At 53.7% G+C, this 26338-nt stretch overlaps 1 protein-coding gene across 2 annotated transcripts; it reads left to right on the plus strand.

Moving 5' to 3' along the window:
• The first annotated feature begins 1172 nt into the window (after positions 1–1172).
• On the plus strand, positions 1173–22623 carry LOC105551947 (PWWP domain-containing protein MUM1). Of its 2 annotated transcripts, XM_011997410.1 has the most exons (14): positions 1173–1299; positions 1852–1937; positions 3117–3187; positions 3311–3423; positions 4837–5727; positions 6849–6950; positions 9091–9161; positions 10894–10970; positions 11737–11797; positions 13638–13713; positions 13972–14022; positions 15314–15750; positions 17681–17769; positions 20740–22623. In XM_011997410.1, the coding sequence occupies exons 4-14, from the start codon at positions 3414–3416 to the stop codon at positions 20795–20797; spliced, it is 1923 nt and encodes a 640-aa protein (XP_011852800.1). In that variant the 5' UTR covers positions 1173–1299; positions 1852–1937; positions 3117–3187; positions 3311–3413; the 3' UTR covers positions 20798–22623. The 2 variants fall into 2 exon arrangements, with proteins under 2 accessions (XP_011852800.1, XP_011852799.1); XM_011997409.1 differs by lacking the exon at positions 3311–3423.
• Positions 22624–26338: the final 3715 nt, after the last annotated feature.

Below are 26338 nucleotides of genomic sequence, written 5' to 3' on the forward strand. Positions count from 1 at the left end.
CCCGGCCTAGAGACTCCTCTGGGACGCTCGGTCCCCGCCGCCATGGGCCCCCCACTCTGTCCGGGCCTTCTTTCCCGCCCCTGGCGCCACGGACCCACCACTCTGGCCGGAGCCCCTTTCCCGTCCCTGCCTCCGTGGGCCCCTCACTTTGCCTGGACCCCCTTTCCTGTTCCTGCCTCCGTGGGCCCCTCCACTCCTGCCTGGACCCCGTCTCTTGCGTGGACCCCCTCCCCCATCCTTGCTGCCTGGATCCCCATTTCCTTACTTGGATCCCCCTCACGTCTGCCGTGAACCCCATCTCTTGCTTGGACCCCTATCTCCTTCCTGGATTCCCCCCCAACCTTGAAATTCCCCATCCTTGCCACCTGGACCCTCCGCTCCACCTCCTCCGTGAGCCCTCATCCTTGCTTCCTGAGCCCTCCCGCTTCTGCTGTGACCCCCTCTTCTGTTGTCCGAATCCCCCGTTCCTGAAAGCCACAACCCTCCCTCCGCCGTGGAATCCCTGTCCCTGCTGCCTGGACCCCAACTTCTGCTGCTGCTGTGATCCCCTCCTCTGTTGCTGGAAATGCCACCCCCACCTCTGCAGGGAACCCCCTCTTCCCTGCTGCGGGGACGCCCCCCTCCGTTGCTGCTGAATTCCACCCCCACCCCAAGCCTCCTTTTCATTTCTGTCAACAACCCAGCCAGCCCTTCCCATTGATGCTGTGAACGGTCTGCAGCTGTCCCTGTCCTTTCAGGGATATGGCAGCCAAAAGAGCAGTCGTTTTTCCGCTCTTAATTTTTTTTGTGCTGTGGTCAACTCTTAACTCCCAAAATTGGGGAGGCTTGTGAGCTTTGGTTGTGTGAAATGCCTTTCCTGCCGAGGTCGGAGGCAGGCCTTCTGCACGGAGATGATTGATTCAGGAGCCTTTTAAAAATAATCTAGACAGAACCTTTGGGAGGGACTGTGCTGTATTTTATTTGTGAAAAAAATGCAGGCGCCTCCCTGGGTACCGAGCCCCGTCGTTTCTGTTTGTCAGTCTGCTTTTTGGCATTGAGCATCTCAATGCAAGATGGTGGAATTGAACCATCTACTTGAGGCTCAGCCGAGCTAACCTTTGCCCCCGAGGGCTGTGTCTGCGTTAACATCGCAAGCAAACAGTTGTATAAACCACCGTGCAAATTTTGTTGCAGGGCACATCGGCGTCAGACCTGGGAGTACTTTGTGCCAAATCATTGCCACTTGCTACATGAGTGTAAATGATGGCGGATGCCAAGTATGTCCTCTGCCGATGGGAAAAGCGGTTATGGCCTGCAAAGGTGACAGCCATTATTCTGTAATTTCAGGAATTAGAAATGACTTTTGGGTGACAAGTAAAATCTTTATCAGGAGATACCTAGGATTTGCTTCAGTGAAATAATTGAGCCAGAACGGTTGGCACTGATTCTCGTTCCCCATTTAATGGGGTTTTGGTCTAGTGCTTCCAAGGTTACTCTTCCAGAAATGTCTTTTTTTTCACACTTAAAAAAAAAGAATCAGCTATAAAAAGGCATGTAAGGCTGTAACTCAAGGAAAGATCTGGCAAGCAGCCCTGTGATAGTAAATTATCGTCGTGCCCAGGGATGCTTTCCAGCAATTCAGTAGACAATGCTCAGCTGCAGTGCAAAAGCCCGGGTTCTTGTCTTTGTCTGCCACTGGCTTCTCATGCCTCAGTTTCCCCATCTGTGAAACAATGGGGATTGGACGAAATATCTGAAATCCCGTGGTTATAGGCCTTCAGGATTACCTGTTAAATTTGTACTAAATGTTGCCACTGTTTCTCACTATGTCAACTGTTTTAATAACAAGGATCTTTTTTTTTTTTTAAATAGGTTTTGGCCCGAACTGAGACTTCAACAAAAAATAAGAGAAAAAAGGAATATTTTCTAGATGTTCAAATCCTCTCCCTAGAGGAAAAGTTAAGTGTCGTGTTTTTTTAATACTGTTTTTTCCTGTGTAGATTTCTGATACTTCAATCCGTTACCACCCTAAAACAGTTGAAGCTCATTCTTAATGGGCTTATTCATCATTTATGTAATTCATTAATGCTCATAAAAACCTCACGAGAAAGCAACTAGTTTGATTTAATGTCAGTTTGGCAGCTGAAGATCTAAACGAGGCATTCTGTGAGATCTACGGAGAGATTGGTACAAACATTGAATACATGTAAATTATACTCAGGGTAGACCCTATTTGTGGTTAAAATAGGGATATTTCCTTTTTTTTTTTTTTTTTTGACTACCATGCCAGAAAAATAGGGATGTTTCCTTCCCAGAGATCTGTGTGTCTTTTTTCAGAAACCTCTGTGACAGGCCCATCAATTTGGAAATATTTGGTTTTTGAGCCTGTCACTCTAAATTAGTCTTTAACATTCAAAAGGCAAATAACTGATTACCAGGCGGCACATTGTTCTGCTCCGTGAGTGTCAGGCACTGGGAAGGTGTAGATTGTCTAAAATGACGGGGATTCCGACGCCCCAGTCCCGTGTGATTGTGGCGAGGGCACGTCTGCTGTGAAAATTCCGCGTTCTGAAGAGAGCAAGGAGACTGACCCTGCGTAGTCCGAGCTGTTGGTCTTGTGGAGCTCCCCCTGCCCTGCTCCTTCCTGCCTGCGTCTTCAGGACGCACGCTTGGTCCCCAGCTCACACTTTCCCTGCGGCTGGGAAGGTAATTGAATACTCGAGTTTAAAAGGAAAGCACATCCTTTTAAACTAAAACGCACCTGCTGGGCTGTAAACAGCTTTTAGTGACATTACCATCTACTCTGAAAATCTAACAAAGGAGTTATTTGTGCAGTTGAAAGTAGGATTTGCCTCATAAAAGTCACAATTTGAATTCATTTTTTCTTTTAAATCCAGCCAACCTTTTCTGTCTTAAAAGGGGGATCAAAAAAAAAAAAAAACACCAAAACATTCGCCAGGGTTCTTGCTGCCTCTAACCTCAGGCAGATGAATTCCTAGTTGGCTGTGACTTTTGGTTTAAGTAGAAGGTTGAGGAGGAAAATGAAATTAATTCTTTTGTTATCTAAAGGAAAACATGTTTGAAAATATCTTGGCGGCGTTGGCTGGTGGTGTATAACGCCAGTTCTGTCTCTGCAGAATTAAGGTGAAAAGCACCGAAGTTGAGATCCTAGAGAAGTCTCAAATTGAAGCCATTGCCTCCTCGTTAGGTAAGAGCGGATTTCTAAGCGGCCATTAGGTTTTCATAAAATAAGAGGTCGTTTGGGAGAATGTGAAGGCTCAGGTTTCTGGGTAAAAATTCACCCTGTTCACCATGTTTTTCTTCATACAAGGGAACGCGAATCCCCTGAGCTGAAGGAGAAGGAAAAATGGATCCGCTTTCTTAAACCTTTCCAGAATTTGCCCCTAGAACCACTCCTATTCTTGACGCCCAGAATGGTCAGTGGTGAGCATCAAGGTCATCTCATTACCTCCGTGGCCTCCAGTACACAAGACGAGGAAGGACTTTGCTGCCTTGAGGGGGGAGGTTCTCCTTTTTCCTTTCCTCTTCCTATAGTAAGACTTCCCGTGGTTCTGTCGCTGCCTGGCCAGTCTGGTCTCAGCCCAAGGTTTGAGAAGCAGTGGGTTGTGTGTTTAAAATTCCAGAACGGAGCCCAAGGGAGAGAACCGGTGGCCTGGCACTGAGGTTGGTGGCACCCATTGTTTGAGGCACTGTCTTGGTAGGCACGAGGCAGGTCGGAAGTGGAGCTCTCGGCTTCCTGTCCATCCGGGTGTGCTTTCTCCCAGGTCAGCACCCACCTCCTTTGCACGCTGTGGGTGAGAAAGGGTTTGCCTGAGCCCAGCCAGGGACTCATGCACACACGCAAGTGAGGAGCATTGGTGACTGCCTGCCCCCCAGCCACAGTTCCGCAAACCCAACGTGCCAGCCTGCCTTCTCCTCTTCTCAAAATGGGACTGTTTATCCCATTTGCAAATAATTGTTTCTCTTGTGAAAAGATGGACCGGAATTCCTTCAATGATGTTTATAAAATCAACTCTGTTTTCCTGTGTTTTCCGAAAAACAGCTCTTGTTTAAACCAGGCTCCATCTCTGCATCACTTAGGCAGGGCTGACCGTCATCTCAGATGGCGTCGTCCTTGTTGGCGCAGATTGTGTTGGGGGGCTGGTTGTCTGTGGGTGCCTTTAATATTCAACGGGGAAAATACATTACGCCCGCTGAGTTGTGATATTACATCTATCATCTTGTTCAAATAAATAGCGCTGTATCTGTATGTCGGAATGAATAAATAAAAGTACTGCAGCAGGGAGGTTGGGTTGGAAACCAGAGGCCCACGATGCTCTTTGCTGTCTTTGAAATGCCCTTGCGAAGAAGTATTGAAAATTTACCAGCCCACATTGAGCCTTTTAAATCTCCTGTTCCTTGCTACCACCAACCCTCGCACCAACCAAGAATATGTTGCCAGCAGAGTTCTTTATTTAGTTGGCATTGGTCTTTATTGACCCTGATTGAATTTGGAATTGTAAGGCTGAGAGAGGATTTGCAAAACATTTGAATACATTTTGCTCACAGTATTGTTTTGTAACTTGGAGGAATTTATCTTTTTAGCCAATCAGGTTAAGGTCAGTAAATTTGGCTTTTAAAAAAGTGAAGCCTCGAATCCTGGAATGAATAGCTGTTGTTCTGTAGCCTCATCCCCTTTTTGGGAAAATGTAGGTGAGAAATGTTAGTCCTCCCCTTCAGTGATTTAGGTTTGAAACTAGCCGTCAGAATGAGACAAGCGGGCTTTTAAAGTGATGGCGTGACCGCAGTGCCTGCCCAGTGAACGTAACCAGCATTGTGTATGTTCGGTCCTTGCAGCCTCGCAGAGTGAGGTTCCTGCGGCACCCCTGGAAGAACTGGCCTACAGACGGTCACTTCGCGTGGCTCTGGATGTTCTGAGCGAGGGGCCCATTTGGAGTCAAGAAAGCTCCGCAGGGACAGGCAGAGCCGACCAGTCTCTGCGAGAGAAGCCCACGGAACACGTTTCCTCGCCCTGTGATTCCAACTTCTCATCTCTTCCCCGTGGAGATGTGTTGGGCAGTTCCGGACCTCACAGGAGGAGCCAATGCGTGCAACAAAGCCTGTCAGGTTCGTTCACTTGTGAAAAGGACCCCGAGTGCAAAGCGGACCACAAGAAGGGGCTCAGGAAAAGTGAAAACCCAAGAGGCCTGTCGGTCCTCTCAGCTGGAGGTGGCGCTCAGGATGAGAGCGGGTCCAGAATCCACCGCAAAAATTGGACTCTTGCAAGTAAGAGGGGAAGAAACTCAGTGCAGAAGTCTAGCTTGTGCCGGAATGGATCTTCCCTTTCAGAGGGCGACGCGGAGAGAGACATGGGGAGCAAGGGAGGCAGCTGGGCAGCCCCGTCCTCGCCCTCCGGGGTCAGGGAGGACGATCCCTGTGCCAACGCTGAGGGACGCGACCCCGGTCTGCCGTTGGGCAGCCTCACTGTGCCCCCAGCCCCTGAGCCCTCGGCCTGCTCAGAGCCCAGAGAACGCCCTGCGAAGAAGAGGCTGCGCCTGGATGGCAGCCAGAGGCCGCCTGCCGCACAGCTGGAGCCCAGGGCAGCAGGAGACGCGCCAGTCCCCGGGCCGGGGCCCAGAGAGTCTATGACCCTGCGCAGCACCACCAGGCTCGGCCCGCCTCCCTCCCACGCCTCTGTGGATGAAACCAGACGTCCTCCTTGCCCGGATTCCCAGAAGCTGGAGGAAGGTAAAAGTTTCTCGTGAAGGAGGAGAGTGTGGAGGGTGGAGTCCTGCCCCTCCGTAGCTAGACGGAGCCAGGCTCGTGGGTGTTTTTGACCAGATCTTAATGAGATCGTTTCCAAAATAGACTTAGAGCAGAGACTTCCTCATTCCTTTTTGTCTCCCCACTGGGCTATAATTGCTTCAACTTCTAAATATTTGTCTTCTTATTTTTGTTTAGAAGGGAAGCGAGTTGAGTGAGTGGGGAGCCCATGGAGGGGCGGCAGGCCACGATTGTCTGCGACAGGGCTGGGAGCATTGTGGCTGTGCTGAGGCTGCAGCTCCGGCTGCACCCCGGAGGATTAACTCTTTTACAGAAGCAATAATGTGTTCCCATTAAATTGGGCAGGAATCTCAAAAGTGATTCACTCACTCAAGACTCCTGACTTTTTAAGAATTCTTGTGCAGATATATTTTTGTGTGGTTGCAGGCAAGCACTGTGACTTTTTTCCCTTTAACATTGTAGCATCCCTTATTTTTGAAATGCTAGTTCAGAAATCTTAATTAGGGCATGATCAAATGTCTGGAAATCTACTCGCTACAAACTTACTGTGGAGATATTTCAGTCTTTACTCTGAACTTCTTTCCTGAGGCCGTCATCTCCTTAGCATGTTGAGGTTGCCACGCTCTGAAGACAAAGTGACCGCACCCCTGCCCTGCTCCATAGTCAGCTCCTGTCCTGGCCCCTTCCTGCGTCTCCGCAGCCCTACCCTGTTCCATAGTCAGCTCCTGTCCTGGCCCCCTCCCTGCGTATCCACTGAGCGCTTCAGATGTGAAGGGGCAGCGGGGCCGGGACAAAAGGTATTCCCACCCAGAGTGCTCACAGCTTCTGTGGCCGAGGAGGCTGCTGCTTAAGGCCCGCCTTCCCTTCACCGCAGGCCTCTCTCCCTCCCTCCCTCCCTCTTGCGTTTTTCTTTAAAATGTAGTTTAGTAGAAGCACACTGTATTTGAGTTTGGCAGTGTGGAGTTGTGTATAGCACAGAACCTTTTCTTTATGCGTCAGTGGTCATGTGTCATGAAATGTTTTCTTGGGATGAGTCATCAAGATAATACAATGACAATGAAAGTCTAATATCACGTTATTGGCAGACTGCCAGTCTTCCGAAGCGTCCATGGGGCCTAATTCCGTGCGTTCTGTCCTGGAGGAAGACGAGGAAGACGAGGAGCCACCAAGAGTCCTTTTATACCATGGTAAGAAATGACCACGGGGTGCGCCTACAGTCCTCACGGTGCACTCAAAGGCAGTGGCGGCGGGGCTCTGCGATCGGACCCCACATCCTCCACGAAAGGTCCCCTGCGAGTTCATTTCTCTCCCACTGAACCGAGACCTGGAAGGGACCTTCAGAAGTGCCACATTTTCAGTCCTCTATCTGAAGACTAACCTACACAAAGGGAAGAGGGACTCCTGGGAAGAGACGGCCCAGCCCTCCCTGTTAGAGCGTTACTCCTGTCACCTCAAGCCCTTGTCCTCCTATCCCCTCGCTGAGAATGAGGGACGGCCCAGTGAGCTGAGGGGCTGTGTCGCCATCGCTTGGGTGTGGCCACGTACTGTCTGGCGGCTTCCATGATGGCGTTTTGGGGGCCGTCCTGGGAGGCAGGGTCTTCAGCCCAAGGGGGAACTGCTCCCGCACCCCTCCTGTAAGTAGCTGCTGCACGAGAGGAAAACCTGCCTTAGGTGCTGCTGAGCATCTGCGTGGAAGGGACTAGAAGCGAGAGACCCGAAGGTCTGAGCCAGCCGTGGACAGAAAGTCAGCCTTGCGAACCGAGTCATGAGAACCAGCCCCACTTCAGAGTCGCCATGAACGTTCCTCTGAGCCGAGTCTTGTTTTTCTTTTCTTTAACCTTAGAGTTTCAAAATAATTACAGATTCACAGGATGTTGCAAAAATAGTACAGGGAGGTGAGGGGGCTTCTTACCCGGGCTTCCCCACTGGCAGCATCCGTAAGATGCAGGATGCCCCCTGGCCGGGAAGCTGGTGCCTGTGCAGCCCTGGGAGCGCCATTCTGTGCACACTGGTGTGCCTGTGGCCTTGTTATGTTGTTTGTCCGCACTGTTTGAGTGCTTTTCCCTCATTGAAAGGGCTTCATTGCAGTTTCACATTTTCCCTTTTTTTGTCTAATGCTAATGGTCAGACTTTTTAACAGTTTTCCACATGCTCTTCTGACCCTTTTCCTCTGGAGTGAGCAGTCACCACTCACCAAACCCTGCCCATCCATTGGGTGCCCGTCTGAGTGGTCCCAGGACCGCAGGTGCCGTGGGGCACCCGTTGGGACTTCCAGGAAATCATTTCTGCAGGATCAGTTCGCACACAGAAAGAACACAGTGCCCTTGGGAAGGGCCCCTTCCGACCACGCTGCCCCACTGGGGTCGGCTCACCGGGACGTCGTCGAGCCTGGTGCTGCCTGCCTTCTGCCTGCAGTGGGAACTGGGTGTTGCTCCCGTTTGGTTTTGTTTCCTACCTGTCAGGCTGGGCATCTTTCTGAGGGTTCCCTGACCGGCCTTTGAATTGGTTGCTTGTCCACGTGGGCCTGGAAGTTTCTCTTAAAGATGAAATGCCCCTCACCGGGGAAACGAGCTGTGCACGTTCACGGCAGGCACTCACCCCTGTGAGCCTCCCTTCTCCTCTGGTCATGTAACGGCTACTTTACAGGCCTTTGGGTTTTGGTCTGTGTTCATGTACCACGGCACTTCCTTCCACCCTCCACAGTGCGGTCAGACACAGGCTGTGTGTCTAACGACAGACTGTTTCCAGTAGTTTTTCTGATATTTTAGTTTTAAAATTTTAAATAATTCACCCTTTTTTGGCATTGAAAATAATTCATTCTTACATAGTTTTCTGGTTATGATTTAAATAATTTTCCCATTTTTGACCGTAGTTTCTCAGAATCCTCTTTAGAATCTCAGTCCTTGTGTTTGGGTCTTCTTCGCGTACCATTATCTCACTTCTGTTTTGTGCCACACTCTCTTTAAAAGTGCCTCCCTGTGGAGTTATTTTAGACTTATGGAAGTCGTGCACACGTAGGACAGAGCCCCTGCCGCCCATCATGCGCCGCTCCCGTCCCGAGGGTGCGTTTGTCACAGCTGAGAACCTGGTGCAGCCCCACACTCAGCTGCTGTGGTTTTACTGTCTCATCGACGCTGGTTAGACTCCAGTAGTGTGGGGAACGTGAATCTGCCTTTCAGATTCTCCTCATCTTTTAAGCGAATGACATAAAGTCAGGTTTCAACAGTATTGCGCTAACTGTGTTTTCTCAGGCTGTTACATCCCGTGCTTGATATGGATTTGACTTGTCTATTCTTTTTTTTGTTTTTCTTTTTTCTTTAATTCTAGAACCACGTTCGTTTGAAGTAGGAATGCTAGTCTGGCTTAAATATAAAAAATACCCCTTCTGGCCAGCAGTGGTAAGAACAGCTTCCTCCGTCTTCTAAGATGTAGTTATTTAAATTTCATGAATTTTTATTCCACCCATCTTCAGTTCTTGATAATTTGACCTGGATAAATGTTTTCATTATTTTGTTATTCCTAGGAAAAGTTGGTGGGTTTATACAAAAGACTTGAGGAGATGCCTGTACCTAAATTAAGAAATGGTGTTAAGTTTATAGGGCAGATTTTCACCAAGCAGGCTTAGAAAGACCTGCTCGAAAAAAATATTTGTGGCCGGGTGCAGTGGTTCACGCCTGTCATCCCCGCACTTTGAGAGGCCGAGGTGGGTGGATCACCTGAGGTCAGGAGTTTGACACCAGCCTGGCCAACACAGTGAAACCCTGTCTCTGCTAAAAATACAAAAAAATTAGCCTGGCGTGGTGGTGTGCGCCTGTAATCCCAGCTACTTGGGAGGCTGAGGCAGGAAAATCGCTTGAACCCGGGAGTTGGAGGTTGCAGTGAGCCAAGATCGTGCCACTGCACTCCAGCGTGGGCGACAGAGCGAGACTCCATCTCAGGGGGGAAGAAAAAGGAAAAAAAAATTTGTGATTTGCTCGTTTTAATTGTGCATTTTACCCCGTTTTCCCCCATTAGAGCTCATTAATTTGGATTTTGTGGTGGGGTTGGTTGCATGCATACAAACAGGAGTTTGAAATCCTGTCCAAGTTCCCGGTATGGGTGATGCGTTCAAGCCGGGGCAGATTCTCTGCTTCCGTCTCTGCAGGCCTGAAAGTTGCAGGTCGTTAGTTGATTGTTGTCCTGGGCACAGGTGCTGTCCTGGCCTTCACCTCTTCTTCATATTTTATCCCTTTTTTCCCTTTATCCTCCTAAGAGACAATGATGTTTAAATCCAAAAGGCGCTTGCTTCGCAGTAATCCGGAGATGCTTTTGTTTCTGTAATGACTGACCTCACCCTAGTCACCCAGGCTCCTTGCATGTGACTGATTATGGTTCCGGGAAACCTGGGATTGACTCTGTGTGCTGTTTGCTGGGGAGGTTCAACACATTTATGGCCTAGTTGGGCTCCTCTTATCGCCTGCTGGTCTGCAGTGATGGAGGCCGGGCTTCTGGGCCCTCCGCCCTCCCTTGGCACCGGCTTCCCCTCCCGCACCTTGCTAGTCTTCTCTTCTTTTCATCAGTTTCTGGGGTCCCTGCTGGGTTAACAGGTCACTGATGTGACAGGTTCCTGGGGCATAAGAACAAGCAGCCTCCCTGAGAGTGCAGGGTGGAAGGGCCACCGGAGGCGCTGGTCGCTGGCGCTCGTCACTGCCTTCTCACGGTGACCCCGGGAGGCCAGGACTGGGGAGGCTGGGGGGAGGTGGCAGCGCGGGCACAGTCCCTGCCCCTCCCCATGTGGCCCGGGCTTGTTCCCGAGCCTTTCTGCACTTCCTCCACTCCCCCAGAGCGTGAGGAGGACAAACCTACCCCCGGAGCCGCTGGAGAATCTCAGGACGCTTATTTAAAGAGGCAGCTGGCAGCGGTAGCTGTGGCTCTTTTTATTCAAAAACCCAAACAAAACTGGCTGATTCTGCTCTGCTGGGAAAGCGTTGAAGTGACGCGTGTGGCAGAGCGTGGGGCCGTTTCTTAACGCCTCCTTACGGGAGACTTTGCTGGGGTGCCCCAGAGCTGGGGCAACGCCTGTTAGATGTATCATGTGATGTCAGCCACGGTCTCTCTTTTGACGTTTTATTTTCTTGGATTTGCGAACAGGTCAAAAGCGTCAGGCAGAGAGAGAAGAAAGCAAGTGTGCTCTACATCGAAGGACACATGAATCCGAAAAAGAAAGGGTAACCCGCTGTTCTTGGTTTCTGTGAGTGGGCCCGGGGGGCAGGCTGGCCGCTCTCATTGCAGGCGTGGGGACAGGGGCAGAGGGGAGACGCCGGCACGAGTCCAGGCCTGGGCAGGGCTGGCGGGGTCTCATTGGAGGCATGTCCTTCTCGTGACCTCTCCCTCGCTGGGAAGGGTGAGTCACACAAAGGCTGTGTGTGGAGGATCTGGTCAAACACTGCAGTTTTCACAACCTGATTTGCTGGCTTTGAAAGGCAGCCCAACCAGACACTCCCTGTGGCCCTGTTTCCCACAAACTAGCAAAATGTCCACGCAGGTGTGCAGACAGCGTCCTGCATCCACCTGAGTTTGCCCCTGGGTTACGTGGTTGTTCCTTAGTCATGGGACGAAAACACACGTGGATGGATCAGCCGGCCGAAAGCAGCCTTTAAAACCGTCGCACTGCACATCCCCAAGTCAGACATGCAGAACCGGTGTCATCTGGTGCTTCTGTGCTGCTCCCGAGAGGTGGGAGGTGTGGAGTGGAGACCCAGGCCCCAGAGTCGGCCTGGCCTGGCAGGGCCCAGTCAGTGCTGCTGAAGTCACTGGGCCCACCATGGTGCGTTGGGGGCTTCTTGGCAGCTGGGGAAACGGTCACCTTCCGTAAATAAGCTGGGGCTGGCGGGGCCTCCAGCGGCCTCCACTGATCTTAATCAGGCAGGGAAAGGTTTTTAGCTTATTAGAGGAAGTTCATTTTTGTTAACTTTTCCCTCTCTCTGCTTCAAGTTTCACAGTGTCTCTTAAAAGTTTAAAGCACTTTGATTGTAAAGAGAAACAGACACTTCTGGTAGGTGGATTATGTTTTGTGCTTGCTTTAAATGGTTTACTTTGTGATTAGTAAATGTGTCCTCTGTGTATAGCTCTTGAAATCCTGGCTGCGGTGCATGCGTGTGAATGATTGTGGGAAGTAACAGAGCCGGGCTGCACTCTGGCCGTTAGAGTTAGATCACGGGCTCAGTCACTGCACTGAATTCTCACGACTGTCCTGGGAAGTTGTGGCCCCATTTCCCCGCTTTACAGGTAAGGAAGCTGGGACTCTGGCGAGGACAGTTTGCCCAGGGCCACCAGGCAAGGCTGCAGCAGAGAGCCCCTGCGCAAGGCCACCGCCTTCCCCGGCCGACTGTCTCAGTCCACCCCACGGCACGGGGGCCTCGGTAGCCAGCCCCTTGCAGCCGGGGGCGTCCCTAGCTCAGCGTCGGGAGCCCTGTGGGCCCTCGAGTGCCACCTGTGAGCCTGGCTGATACCACGTGGCAGACAGCTTGCTGTGGAGCGGCTTCCCGCTCCCTGGATCCGCAGCCAGCTTTCATCACGTGCTGTCGATGAACTGCAAGGGGTTTGTCTAACTCAGAAATGTCTATTTTCCCTCTAGAAATACTCATTTTGTTGTAGCGACTTTCAGGACCAACACGTCAACTCAGTGCAGTTATTTTTACTCCTCTGGAAAAAAAGAAAATGTGGTGGGTCTTTTCCACTCTCGGGGATCTGAGTTACTTTCTTTTCTTTCTTTCTTTTTTTTTTTTTTTGAGACAGAGTCTCATTCTGTCGCCTAGGCTGGAGTGCAGTGGTGTGATCTTGGCTCACTGCAACCTCTGCCTCCTGGGTTCAAGCGATTCTGCTGCCTCAGCTTTACGAGTAGCTGGGACTACAGGCATGCACCACCACACCCCGCTAATTTTTGTATTTTTAGTAGAGACGGGGTTTCATCATACTGGCCAGGCTGGTCTTGAACTCCTGACCTCATGATCCGCCTGCCTCGGCCTCTCAAAGTGCTGGGATTACAGGCGTGAGCCACTGTGCCCGGCCGGATCTGAGTTCCTTTCTCAAAATGGATGAAGGTGTGGGGTGAGGAGGACAGCAGGAAGCTCCGTGCCTTAAATGTAGAAGGGCTGCTGTTTATATAAAACACCCTGGGTCCTGAGAGTGCACTTGCGTCTGCTCGTGAGTCAGGTGTGTGGGGCTCCCGAAGCCCACTGGATTCAGTGGCAGTCACTGTGGCCTCCGAGGGATGATGTTGGGGAGGCCGTGCTTTAGGAAAGTACAGGGGCTGCTGGGCCGGCAGAGAGCGGCGTCCACCCGGCCCTGGGTTGTTCTGATGGGTGCCCCCAGTGGCCCTCGGCTCCAGAGCCTTCCCTGGGTCGTTGTGTGATGGTCGTGGCTTTATGGCATCTTTGGGGCTGCTGTGTCCTTTTCTGAGGACCCACCCTGCTGCCAGCCCAGGTGCTGTTAGCGCAGCCCAGGTGGTGGCCTAGCCTGGCTGCAGTCAACAGCTCCCAACAAAAACAGCTGTTAGAGCAGCTTATTTCCAGGACATCACGTCCTGTCATGTGGCACAGTGGCCACATGGGAGGTGTTTCCACCATTGATGCGTTCAGATTGGCCCAAGCCGTCGGGTCCCCTGTGCCCACCATTTGAGCAGCTCAGGGCCCAGACCTATGCCTGGTGGATTTCCCGTTTCCCAGGGGATCCCTGCCTGAGGTGTCTGCCCCTTTGTCAGGGAGGATCAGAGGTGTGGGCTGGAGGGTGGGGAGCCTGGACACCTGGCTGGTCCCTGGGCTCTGTGTGGCTTCTGAACCCGGGGTGCTTGGCACTGCCTCCCACTGACGCCTGTTGCCCGGGTCTCGTTGTAGAACCAAGCCAGGGTGGACTACGACCAGGCCATTGGTTGGTGCGTCTCCCTCATCACTGACTACAGGGTCCGGTTAGGTATGCAGGGTGCTGGGGAGGGGTGGAGCCGGGCGGCAGGCATCCGGCCTCCTCTGAAGACTCCCTGGAGGGGTTGGGCTGGAGCTGCCTGGAGGCAGAGCATATTTTCATGGCCCTGGGACATTCCCTGTGGGTGGCCTGGGGTTCTGGCCTGGCCTGATTATTTCCTAAACAGAGATACTGGGCCGGCTCCTGGCACACACTTCCCGGGACTCCTCTTAGGTCTACAGAGTGCTCTCTCCCCTCCACCTCCTGCAGGCTGCGGGTCTTTTGCTGGCTCTTTCCTGGAATATTACGCGGCTGATATAAGTAAGTCTACAGGCACATCTTGGAAAGTGTAGTCTGCCTTTTAGTCCTTTAGAAAAAACAATATTCTATGTCTAGAGCTGTGGAAGGGGACGTTGGGGTCAAGGCACTGTCCATAGCAACACAGCATTGTGCAACCCCTATGAGGTTTTGACCCCTGAGGCTCCCTGGGACCTCCGGCTGCTGGTGTCCACTGGCACAGCTTCCCCAGCCTGCCCTGGGGCCCTCGTCCCATGGGCCACACCCACCCTGTCCCCGCTGTGGCTGGTGGCTGCACACATCAGCTATTGTTAGGAATGTAGGCCAGGTATGGAGGCTCACACCTGTAACCTCAGCACTTTGGGAGGCTGAAGCAAGAGGATTGCTTGAGGCCAGGAATTCAAGACTAGCCTGGGCAACAGAGCAAGACCCTGTCTCCGCAAAAAAAACAGAAAAAAATGAGCTAGGCATGTGGCATGCGCGCCTGCAGCCCCAGCTACTTTGGAGGCAGAGGCGGGAGAATGACTTCAGCCTGAGAGTTCAAGGTGGTGGTGACCTGTGTGTCTGCCCTGCTGCACTCCTGCCTGAGTGACTTGTCTCAAAAAAGAACGTGTCGTCGGCCGGGTGCGGTGGCTCAAGCCTGTAATCCCAGCACTTTGGGAGGCCGAGACGGGCGGATCACGAGGTCAGGAGATCGAGACCATCCTGGCTAACCTGGTGAAACCCCGTCTCTACTAAAAAAAATACAGAAAAACTAGCCAGGCGAGGTGGCGAGCGCCTGTAGTCCCAGCTATTCGGGAGGCTGAGGCAGGAGAACGGCGTGAACCCGTGAGGCAGAGCTTGCAGTGAGCTGAGATCCGGCCACTGCACTCCAGCCCGGGTGACAGAGCGAGACTCCGTCTCAAAAAAAAAAAAAAAAAACGTGTCACGGACACCAGGATGTTTGGCCACCACTTCATTGTCGATCCAGCATTTTCCGTTATCGACAGTAGTGGGGTTTTCCCTGCCTCCCAGTTGGTAGAGGAGTGGACGTGGCTGAATTGATTCTTCTTGGGCAGTGCTACACGGGTAGCCACTTTGCTCTGCTCTAAGGGTTAAACCTGGTTGCAGGGCCCAGTGAGGGGAGAAAGGCCAGGGGTCCCAGCAGTGGAAGTGTCTTTAGGAGCATGAACACTCCACTCCTATGCTGACACGGAGCTCGAGCGCTAGGGTCTGTCCTCACCCCTGCCGTGTCCCAACCTTCATCGGCCCTGACCCATTCCGCCCGAGGAAGGCAGCCCACGCACTGGTCCCGTGACAGGCGCTTCCTTTGCAGGCTATCCTGTCCGAAAATCCATCCAGCAGGACGTCCCGGGGACCAGGTTTCCTCAACTGAGCAAGGGGAGCCCTGAGGAGCCTGTGGTGGGGCGCCCCCTGGGGCAGAGGCAGCCCTGCCGGAAAGTGCTCCCCGACCGCTCGCGGGCCGCCCGGGACCGGGCCAACCAGAAGCTGGTGGAGTACATCGTGAAGGCCAAGGGTGCGGAGAGCCACCTGCGGGCCATCCTGAAGAGCAGGAAGCCGTCTCGCTGGCTGCAGACCTTCCTGAGCTCCAGCCAGTACGTGACCTGCGTGGAGACCTACCTGGAGGACGAGGGGCAGCTGGACCTGGTGGTGAAGTACTTGCAGGGCGTCTACCAGGAGGTGGGCGCCAAGGTGCTCCGGCGCACCAACGGTGACCGGATCCGGTTCATTCTGGACGTGCTTCTGCCCGAGGTGAGCCGCAGACTGGTGTGTCGTGTGGGCAGGGAGGAGCCTATGCTGGGATTTTCCAACACTCTGCACGAGGAGGCCGCGGAGGCCTCTTGTGTTTACATCCCATCAGTGCTGGGAAATGTGAGCGCGTGCACTTGACCCCTGTGCAGAGACAGAGCCGCTTAGAAGCTGTCCTAAGTTGTCAGCACCAGGGGGTGCGAACTCCCTCCCCACCGTGGGCACACAGATGCTCCCCGGCCTCGGTGGGTCAGTCCTAGGAAACCCACGGTGAGTTGGAAATTCCCAAGTCAGAATCGCATTTAGTACCCAGGTAAACCCATTGTAAGTTGAAAAATTGTGAGTTGGTTATGCATCTGATACTCTGATAAACCCATGGTAAGTTAAATAAAACAGAAATTAGACTGTCTGTGATTTTGAACTTCAGCTGCGGATTTGGTGCTTGGTGAGGAGCAAATACAGATTATTTTGAAGTTTGTATCTGAAATTTCAGAGAGGACATTGCTGGGCATATGTGTACATCTGTGGGAGAAAAACATACTCAAAACTATTCATAACTATGGGAATTTTCAAATAGACCCCAAAAGAAAATAACATAATGAACTCTTAACGTGTCCATAACCTGCCTGGAATTATTTTGGAGCATCAAAGCCCTCAAGCTCTTTTTTTTTTTTTTGGAGAAGGGGTCTTGCTCTGTCACCCAGGCTGGAGTGCAGTGGGGCGATCTTGGCTCACTGCAAGCTCCACCTCCTGGGTTCACGCCATTCTCCTGCCTCAGCCTCCCGAGTAGCTGAGACTACAGTACAGGCGCCTACCACCACGCCTGGCTAATTTTTGTATTTTTAGTAGAGACGGGGTTTCACCGTGTTAACCGGGATGGTCTTGATCTCCTGACCTCATGATTCACCCGCCTTGGCCTCCCAAAGTGCTGGGATTACAGGCGTGAGCCACCGCGCCCGGCCACATTTTTTTTTTTTTAACCCATAAATACTTTAGTGTGTATCTCTAAAAGGAGGGTGATTCTGCCCCCTGGGGGACACTGGCAGTGTCTGGGGACATTTGTGCTTGTCACAGCTAGGAGTGCTTCTGGCATGGAGTGGGTTGGGGCAGGGCTGCTGCTCAGCACCCTGCAGTGCCCAGGACGGCCCCACCCCAGAGAACAGTCTGGCCCCAATGTCCACAGGGCCGAGTGGGAGAGACTCTGCTCTGAACCAAATGGACTCTGTTAAAAATGTGTTTACCATAATCATAATACTAAAACATAGGGATGATTCCTTAGTGTCAGGTATGTATTGTGTATTCAGGATATTCCTTTTTTTTTTTTTTGATAATAAACTTAAGGCTGGGCGTGGTGGCTCATGTCTGTAATTCCAGCACTTTGGGAGGCCGAGGCAGGCGGATCATGAGGCCAGGAGCTTGAGACCAGCCTGGCCAATATGGTGAAACCCCATTTCTACTAAAAGTACAAAAATTAGCCGGGCGTGGTGGCACGTGCCTATAATCCCAGCTACTTGGGAGGCTGAGGCAGGAGAATCACTTGAACCTGGGAGGCGGAGGTTGCAGTGAGCTGAGATTGTGCCACTGCACTCCAGCCTGGGTGACAGGGCAAGACTGTCCCAGAAAAAACAACAACAACAACAAAAACTTAAAATTTTTCAGAAATGCACTTGTGAGTTTGGGTCTTGCCTTTTATTCTGTGCTTTTAGTGATCTGAGCTATTGTTTCTAGTCCAAAAAATAACACTGATTTAATTAAGAAACATCATTACAAGCAGGGGTTCATGGACTAGGTTCATACCTTCTGAACCATGAGCTAGACCTTGTCTGGAGGGCGGAACCTGGTGACTCGGGCTTCCTGAGGCCTTCTCAGCCGCGGGCCACATGGGGCCGGTTGGGCAGTGCCGGCTGCTGCTGAGCCTCGTGCCCTCTCACAGGCTATCATCTGTGCGATCTCTGCAGTGGACGAGGTGGACTACAAGACGGCCGAGGAGAAGTACATCAAGGGGCCTTCGCTGAGCTACCGGTAGGCTGCTCCCGGCGCTCTCTCCAGCCACTAGCATCTCTGCCTTGCAGGTTGTGTTTCTACAGGCAGTTTGACTCCAGGTGCCACAGCCCCTCCCCCTCACGAGGTGGTCCAGGTGCTGGGCGGTGAGCTGATTACACATGCTGAACCCGCCCTGCGGATCACTCCTGCCCTCCAGGAAGGCTGGGCCCGGGTCTCCCCAGCTGGTCGCTGTGGGCAGCACGGTGCCACGGGCGCGTGCCTGGGCCACGTCTGTTCTTAATCTCTTTTTGCAAGGGTTGATGTTTGCTTTTTGAACTTTCCTCCCCTCTTTCCGCAGCCCCATGGCTGTGTGAGAAGTACAGCGAGATTAAGCAGCAGCAGGGCCCGGTGCTTTCCAGCAGCCAGAAGAATGCTGTGATCAAGATGTTTCTCTCACATCCGTGTGCTTAGCCGCCCTTGGATGTTTGGCCCCCAGAGCGCCTAATCCTGTCTCTGGGCATGCAGCCAGGCCTTGCTGGGAGCCAGGCGGGGCCCACGGGGCAGTGACAGGCTGAAGACTCAACTAGAGTCAAGGACAGGGTCTCTGGCCAGGGCGACTTGCGCAGCCACCGACGTCTCCTGGTCCCACAGTCACAGGAGACTCGTGGTGAAGACACTGAACTCCCTCACCAGCCCCATGTCCTCCCTGGGCAGGGCAGGAGGAGCTGCTGGAGAGGCCAGGAGGAGGAGGTGTGGGGCCTCGGTGGCTTTGGCAGGCCAGCCCCGCAGAGCTGCCCAAAGGTGGAATTTGGCCTTGTTTAGGGAGTGTTGGTCCAGCTGGCTTACCAAAACAGGAAAGGTCTTTGGATGCAGACACTGGGTGTTTTCCTGCTGGATCTTCATGGTCCCCTCGTCATGCTTGCCGTAAGAATAAGTAAGGTCCAGGGAAGTAAGGTCAGAGCCAGCACACCTGGACTCAGCCTCCTGGTTTGTCCTCTCCCTCCGTCTCAGAAGCCTCTTCACCGCTCCACTCCCATCTGTGGAAATCTTCCATCCTCCTGATTTTTTTTTCCGAGTCTGGGTTGCCGACATCAGTACCCATTAGGAGTTCATCACAGCTTCTAGTTACCATCAAAACCTCCAGCCAACTGTGAGAAACGGTGCAGGTGCTGTGATGGGGAAGTTGGTTGGGTTGAATACATAGGCCGTGATTTTATCGTGCCGGGGACGTGGTCAAAGTAAGGCCAGTGAGCAGCATCGCATTTGACCTTTGGCCTCAGTGGAGGCTTGGGTCACACACTGGGTGTCCTGGGACCCAGTCCCTGCCCCCTGCACGGCGTTTCCCAGGCCCTCTTGTCCTTTTAGAGTTGCACCATGAGCCGCTCTGCACTCTTCCCAAGGCTGTCCTTCTCATGCCTGCCTTTCTCGGCACTGCCGCTGGCGTGCTCTCCCCTGTTTCCAGGTCTGCTGGGGTGCACGTCACAGCCAGCAGCCCTTGTTGATCTCTTTTGATCCGGGGCAGCCCTGTTCCTGGGAGGGGTTGCTAGCTAAGCAATTGTTATAATTTTCCTTTACAGGGAGGTCATTTAGTAAGGACAATTTGGCATCTCATACTCTTTCGTAAAAAATTATTTTTAGCCGGTCACAGTGGCTCATGTCTGTAATCCCAGCACTTTGAGAGGCTAAGGTGGGAGGATCCCTTGAGCCCAGGAGTTTGAGGCTGCAGCGAGCCATCATGCCACTGCATCCTAGCCTGGGTGACAGCAACACCCTGTCTCTAAAAGTAAATATTATTTTAAAACATTGTTAAGGCCGGGTGTGGTTGCTCATGCCCATAATCCCAGCACTCTGGGAGGCTGAGGCGGGTGGATCATGAGGTCAGGAGTCCGAGACCATACTGGCCAACATGGTGAATCCGTCTCTACTGAAAAAAAAAAAAAAAAAGCCAGGCATGGTGGTGCGGCACATGTAGTCAGTCCCAGCTACTCGGGATGCTGAGGCAGGGGAATCGCTTGAACCAGGGAGGTGGAGGTTGCAGTGAGCCAAGATTGTGCTGCCGCATTCCAGCCTGGCAATAGAGCGAGACTCTGTCTCAAAAAAAAAAAATTACACATAGCATAAAAGTTATCGTCCTACCCTTTTTCAGTGTCCGGTTCGATGGTGGTGAGCACATTCATACTACTGTGTAGCCGGCAGCACTGCTCATCTCAGAACTTCATCTTTCCAAACTGCAGCTCTGTCCCCATCAAACAACTGCCCTCTCATGTATATATACATACAGACACCCCCCCACACACACATATATATTTCTTTTTTTTTTTTTTTTGAGACGAAGTCTTGCTCTGTCACCCAGGCTGGAGTGCAGTGGCGTGATCTCAGCTCACTGCAACCTCTGCAACCCCCAACCCCTGGGTTCAAGTGGTTGTCCTGACACAGCCTCCGGAGTGGCTGGGATTACAGGTGCCTGCCACCACGACCGGCTAATTTTTGTATTTTTAGTAGAGGCAGCATTTCACCATCTAGGCCAGGCTGGTCTTGAACTCCTGACCTTGTGATCCACCCGCCTTGGCCTCCCAAAGTGCTGGGATTACAGGCATGAGCCACTGCGCCCGGCCTCTCTGTCATGTTCTTTTTTTTTTTTCTCTTTTTTTGAGACGGAGTCTTGCTCTGTCACCCAGGCCGGAGTACAATGGTGTGATCTTGGCTCACTGCAACCTCCGCCTCCCGGGTTCAAGCGACTCTCCTGCCTCAGTCTCCTAAGTAGCTGGGATTACAGACATGCGCCACCGCGCCCGGTTTTTTGTTTTGTTTTGTTTTGTTTTTGGTATTTTTAGTAGAGACGGGGTTTCACAGTGTTAGCCAGAATGGTCTCGAATTCCTGACCTCGTGATCCACCCGCCTCGGCCTCCCAAAGTGCTGAGATAACAGGAGAGTGACCACACCCAGCCCTCTCATATTCTTTAACACACAATGATGAATTACTAAAATGAAGACTCTTGTTTTCTGAAGGGAAAAAGAAATATTTGACAACCAGCTCCTTGAAGAGCGGAAACGGCGCCGTTGGTGATGGAGCAGCCAGCTGTGCTATCAGCGGGGCTTGGCGGTGGGAGAGCCTCCAGTATGCATGAGCGTGTCTGAAGATGGGGGGCTCGGGCACATTTGCGTTTGGGCCTGTCTGTGCATTCTGCATGGCTGTCCTGATTTCCATACTTCTGGAGAACCCATTTTGTTAACATTGAAAGCCAGTTCTCTTTCCCTGGCAATTTTTTTTCATTTTATTTTTGGCATTTTTTTCAAGACACCGTTCCGGAAAGGCTTTTGAAAGGACAGAAGCGTGTTCGCTGTGCGTCAGTACTCGTGACTGTGCTATGGTTTCTCCCGACGTACACACTGATCTTGTCTGTGGCATCTGATATTAAACGGGAGGTTTTAAGCATCTGCCGTGATGATGGAGCTTCGGAAGCGGGAATAGTTCTTCCGGGTTTGTCGTTTTGTCTGTTTCCCCCTCGTGTGGTTTCTGCCTGCGACGGTTCCAGAATTTGCTCTGCCACTCAGTGTGCTCTGCAGCTGTGAGGAAACAGCCTTCGTTAGAGGTGGGAGCAGAGATGAGCCGCTGCTCTGTGTCGTGTTTGCTGTGGCTGCAGGGAGAGGAGCGGGACATGCACCTTTCCAGGGGCCTCTGTGCTCCGCACTGTGGGTGAGTGGACCACAGCGCACAGCCGCATGCCCTGGCTGCTGTGGGCTAGACCACCTCCACCTCCCCCGCCCGTCCGCCTGGCCTGAGTGAGTTTTCCTGCGTTGTGTCGTCACTGCATGGCCAGTCACCGTGGTCATCGGCCTGGATGGCTGTGCTGGCCGCAGCAGTCAGGGTCACTGTGGGAGCCCTGGGGTCGAGTGAGAAGAAGGCCTTGTCCTGTGGCCCACCATCGCGAAAGTGCAGCCTTTGTATGGAAGCCCAACTGCGCTACCGTCTGGAGAAGTGGCTTCCAGGCTGTGGCTGCTAGGTCGGCTCTGGTCCACAGCATGGTGCTGGGCGGTGCCGGGTCCGCAGGTTGTTGAAGGCTGTGACTCGGTGGGGCTCAGCCAGGCTCCAGCAGGGTCACATGTGCTGTTAAGAGCAAAGCCACAGACGATGAAGTGTCCATTCTCAGCCGATGCTCTCCAGGCTGCGCCTGGACAGCAGTGCTGGTGAACTTCCCAGGGTTCCAGGGCCGGGTGGCCTGGGGGCTGCTTTCTCCCCACTAGGTGGGCTGCATCTGGCCCTGGCTGGAGGCCTTACTTTGAGGGGCCATGACCCTCTTCCCCCAGGCCCTCCCCAGCTGACGACAGCCACCGGAGAGGAGATCAGAACACGATTGTCTCGGGGTGCAGGGCGCTGAGCAGGACGAAGCCTCAAGGACTCTCGTATTGGGTCCTTGGGACTCGGGAAGTGCCAGAGGGGGCGGCTGCTCTGGGACTCGGTGTTCACTGGCTTTTGTTTCACCTGATTCTGCTCAAATCCGAGAGCAGGAAATCCGGCCCTGGCCTGGCAGCTCTGCCTCCTATGCCCGCACGCTGGGGTCTGTCTTGTCGGGAGCAGTGGGGCAGACCCCTGACGAGGCGTCGGCCCTGGCCCCCTGCTGGTCGCTCTTTCAGGGACAAGAAGCAGCCAGTACCACCGCCTGAGGAGGGGCTCAGCAGCATTGTGTGTATGGGCCTCGTACTGCCTCGTGGAAAATCCCCCCAGCCGCCCTCCATGGTGGGTTCCTGAGGGTAGGACATGTCACCACGGTTTTGTGGGAGCCACACCTCCCCTGCTGGAATTTTTCTGCTGTTGTGAAGTAGTTTTATCCATTTGTTTCTCTGCTGACCTTGCCAAGTTGTTTGAGGTGGAATTAAACACCTCCCAGACCTCTGGCTTGTCTTTTCTGAACCCCCAAACACGTCCCACTGTGTGGGTTGTCCAAGCTTGGAAATGGGGGAGTGACTCTGCCATCCTCAGGGACACGGCCTGGCCCCAGGGTGGATTCCCACCTCACTGGCGGGCCTAGGGTGCTGTTTAAACAGCAGCCAGAGGCCAGGCGCAGTGGCTCACACCTGCAATCCCAGCACTTTGGGATGCCGAGGCGGGCGGATTGCCTGAGGTCAGAAGTTCTAGACCAGCCTAGCCAACATGGTAAAACCTCATCTCTACTAAAAATACAAAAATTAGTTGGGCATGGTGGCGGGCGCCTGTAGTCCTAGTTACTCGGGAGGTTGAGGCAGGAGAATTGTTTGAACCCGGGAGGCAGAGGTTGTAGTGATCCAAGATTGTGCCACTGCACTCCAGCCTGGCGACAGAGTGAGACTCCGTCTCAAAAAAATCAGCAGCAGCAGCAGCAGCCAGGGGCCTCACTGGGGTTCGTGCCTGTGGCCCAGCTGCTGGGGAGGCTTAGGTGGGAAGATCACTTGTTTGAAGGTCAAGGCTTCAGTGAGCCGAGATCACACCACTGCACTGCAGCCTGAATGACAGTGAGCACTTGTCTTGGCAGCGAAGCCCTGCCCAGCAGGTGGAACCAGAACATGCCAGAGGTCCCCGAGTGCATCCCACCCCGCCGGCACCCTCTGCCCTTACTGTCCTGTGGGCTCTGAGGCTGTCAAGGCCGCTGGGGCAGGCTCTGCCTGGGCGCTTCCCTCAGTAATGGGGGGTCGTGGGTGTTCTGGGTTGTCAGCTGGGCAGTTGGGTGGGAGTCGGGGGTGCTGACCTGACAAGCACGGCCAGGGAGGAGCATTCCAGGGCTCCGAGGATGCCAGCATGGGTGGTCCTGGGCTCGCCCTCCCCGCAGCATGGCTGGCGCGCCTCTACTTCCTCCAGAGCTCCAGGAAGACAGTCTTGACCACATGCACACACGCAGGGAGACTCCAGGAGCCCTGCCCTCAGGAGCACGCTCTGCCCCTCTCCTGGCAGCTAGCCGACACTGCGACCCCACCTGGGCCTGTCCCTGGCACTGAGGACATTGAACCTGGGTCCCTGGGGTGGGGCGTCCTGGGTCCTGCTAGGTGCTCAGCGGTTCCATGCCAGGGGCTCCCACCTCTACCATCGTGCTGACCACAGATGTCCCCAGACATGGCCTGGTGCCCCATGGAAAACTGCTGGCCACAAACCACGGCGTCCTTCCCCTGACCCCTGACCCCTGCCCTTTCCCTCTGACTTGGCCCAGCTGGTGTCTCAGAGCCTGGGTGCGTGCTTCTGCCAGCCCCCTAGCCGCCTGGCCCACACTCCCCAACCCCCTTCACTGAGCCGCGGAGACCCCCATGTCCCTGCCAATGCTTTTTCCAAAGCTGGTCTCAGTGGTTCCCAGCAGTGCAAGGGAAATTGGGGTCCCCCTCACTGGGGCAGCCGCACCTGTCTGATCACTTCCAACAAGGAGACCTTGGTGGCCGCACAGCGCACTTTGTCCGTCTTAAAAGGGGCAACACAGGCACGCAGCAAGAATTCCAGACCACAGAAACCTCACTCTCATGGACCCCACTGCCTGAGGCTTTTTCTGTTTTGCTTTTTGTTTGTTTGAGACGGTCTGGCTCTGTTGCCCAGGCTGGAGTGCAGTGGTGTGAACGTGGCTCACTGCAGCCTTGACCTCCCCAGCTCAAGCGATCTTCCCACTTAAGCCTCCCAAGAAGCTGGGACCACAGGTGTGTACCACCACGCCTGGCTAATTTTTGTGCTTTTTGTAGAAATGGGGCTTGCTGTGTTTCCCAGGCTAAGTAATCCTCCCTCATCGGCCTCCAGGGTGCTGGGATTATAGACGAGAGCCACCGCAGCTGGCCTGCCTGGGTTCTCGTGCCTCTCTGCCTCCCTCCCTGTGCCAGCCTCATGCCCCCTTCTCACCTTCCCCAATTGCCACTCTGACCCCGTCCTGGGTCCTTCCCCTCTCGCTGGCCCAAGCTGTTCCTGGAACTGCTGCCTGCCCTCTGCTCACATCCTGCCTCCGCCCCATGAAGCCAGCTCGTCCATGTTCCCTGTCTCAGGGGTGTCCTCCAGGGCCCAGAGTTCCTGGACCAGATTCCTCTCTTCCCCACCTACCTCGCCCTTCCATCCAGTCAGCCTGTCAGCCCACTTTGCAGCAGAATGCCCCCCCAAAACCCAGCGGCTGGAACGTTCTCCACACGGTTTCCGTGGGACAAGCATCTAAGAGCAGCCCGGCCAGGGGTTGTTGGGGTGGCTTGTGGGGCTGCAGTCTAGATGCTGGCTGGGGCACATCAACTGAAGGCTCCAACGGGGCTGGGGGTCCAAGGAGCCTTGCGCGGGGCAAGGCATGGGAAGGAGGCCGCGGTTCTCCTCCACGTGGGTCAGGCTTCCTGAGCGCCCGCCCTCTGTAATGGCCAGCTCGCCTCTGAGTCAGCGGCCCAGGGTCCCCAGCAGCTACACACGAGTATCGTCGCCATTCTGTCGGTCACACGGAGCAGCCCCGGCTGAACATGAAGACCCTGTAGGGGCTGGGCTTGGTGGCTCACGCCTGTAATCCCAGCACTCTGGGAGGCCGGGGTGGGCGGATCACCTGAGGTCAGGAGTTTGAGACCAGCCTGGCCAACACGGTGAAAACCCATCTCTACTAAAAATACAAAAATTAGCTGGGTGTGGTGGTGGATGCCTGTAATCTCAGCTACTCAGGAGGCTGAAGCAGGAAAATCGCTTGAACCCAGGAGGCAGAGGTTGCAGTGAGCCGAGATTGTGCCAATTGCACTCCAGCCTGGGCGACAGAGCGAGACTCCGTCTCAAAAAAAAAGACCCTGTAGGAAAAGCAAGAGTCTGAACAGCACACACAAGCCCAGGGGCCCCGTCATCCCAGCGGCCCGAGGACCATCCCCCGGGCCCCCACTAGGCTCAGCTGCAGGCTCCACCCCATCCCCCCCCACCAGCACTAGGACTAAGAGCCGCCAGAAACCCTTGGGCTGGCTTCACGGTTCCTCCCGGGAGGAGTCCAGGGCAGCGGACACATGACCCCGACATGGCACGCCGGGGACAGGGGAGGCACTCTGCTGTCCCTGACCCTGTAAAAAAGGCCCACAAGCAAAATCTCTAATGAGCAACGTTCCGCAGTATTAAGTCCTGCCTCAGACCTGCAGGGCGTCAGAAACGGGAACGCCTGAGAAACGGCCACGGTCCCAGGAGCTGAGGAAACACCACACCTGATGCCACGTGGGGTCCTGGAGGGAGCCCTGGGCCAGTAAAGGGCATTAGAGGAAACCCAGGAAACTTGGATGGAGTGTAGATTTTGGTCAGTAATAATGTATCGTGACAGATGTGTCACACTCATGAACTGGGCATGGGGTACTCAGAACTCTAAATTATTCTAAAAATATGTATATAAATTTAAAACCAAAACCATGGCTGGGCGCGGTGCCGCACTCCTGTAATCCCAGCACTCTGGGAGGTCGAGGTGGGCGGATCACCTGGGGTCAGGAGATCCAGACCAGCCTGGCCAACATGGTGAAAACCTATCTCTATTAAAAATACAGAAATTGGCCGGGCGCGGTGGCTCAAGCCTGTAATCCCAGTACTTTGGGAGGTCGAGACGGGCGGATCACGAGGTCAGGAGATCGAGACCATCCTGGCTAACACGGTGAAACCCCGTCTCTACTAAAAATA

This window comes from Mandrillus leucophaeus, unplaced genomic scaffold, assembly GCF_000951045.1.
Source record: "Mandrillus leucophaeus isolate KB7577 unplaced genomic scaffold, Mleu.le_1.0 Scaffold54, whole genome shotgun sequence".
Classification (NCBI taxonomy): domain Eukaryota; kingdom Metazoa; phylum Chordata; class Mammalia; order Primates; family Cercopithecidae; genus Mandrillus; species Mandrillus leucophaeus.

Coding starts and splice junctions, on each gene's coding strand:
- LOC105551947 (XM_011997409.1), top strand. CDS start 1,240: ATGATGGCGGATGCCAAGTATGTCCTCTGCCGATGGGAAAAGCGGTTA. Junction 6,951..9,090: donor AAGAGTCCTTTTATACCATG/GTAAGAAATGAC, acceptor CTTTAATTCTAG/AACCACGTTCGTTTGAAGTA. Junction 11,798..13,637: donor AAGAGAAACAGACACTTCTG/GTAGGTGGATTA, acceptor GTCTCGTTGTAG/AACCAAGCCAGGGTGGACTA.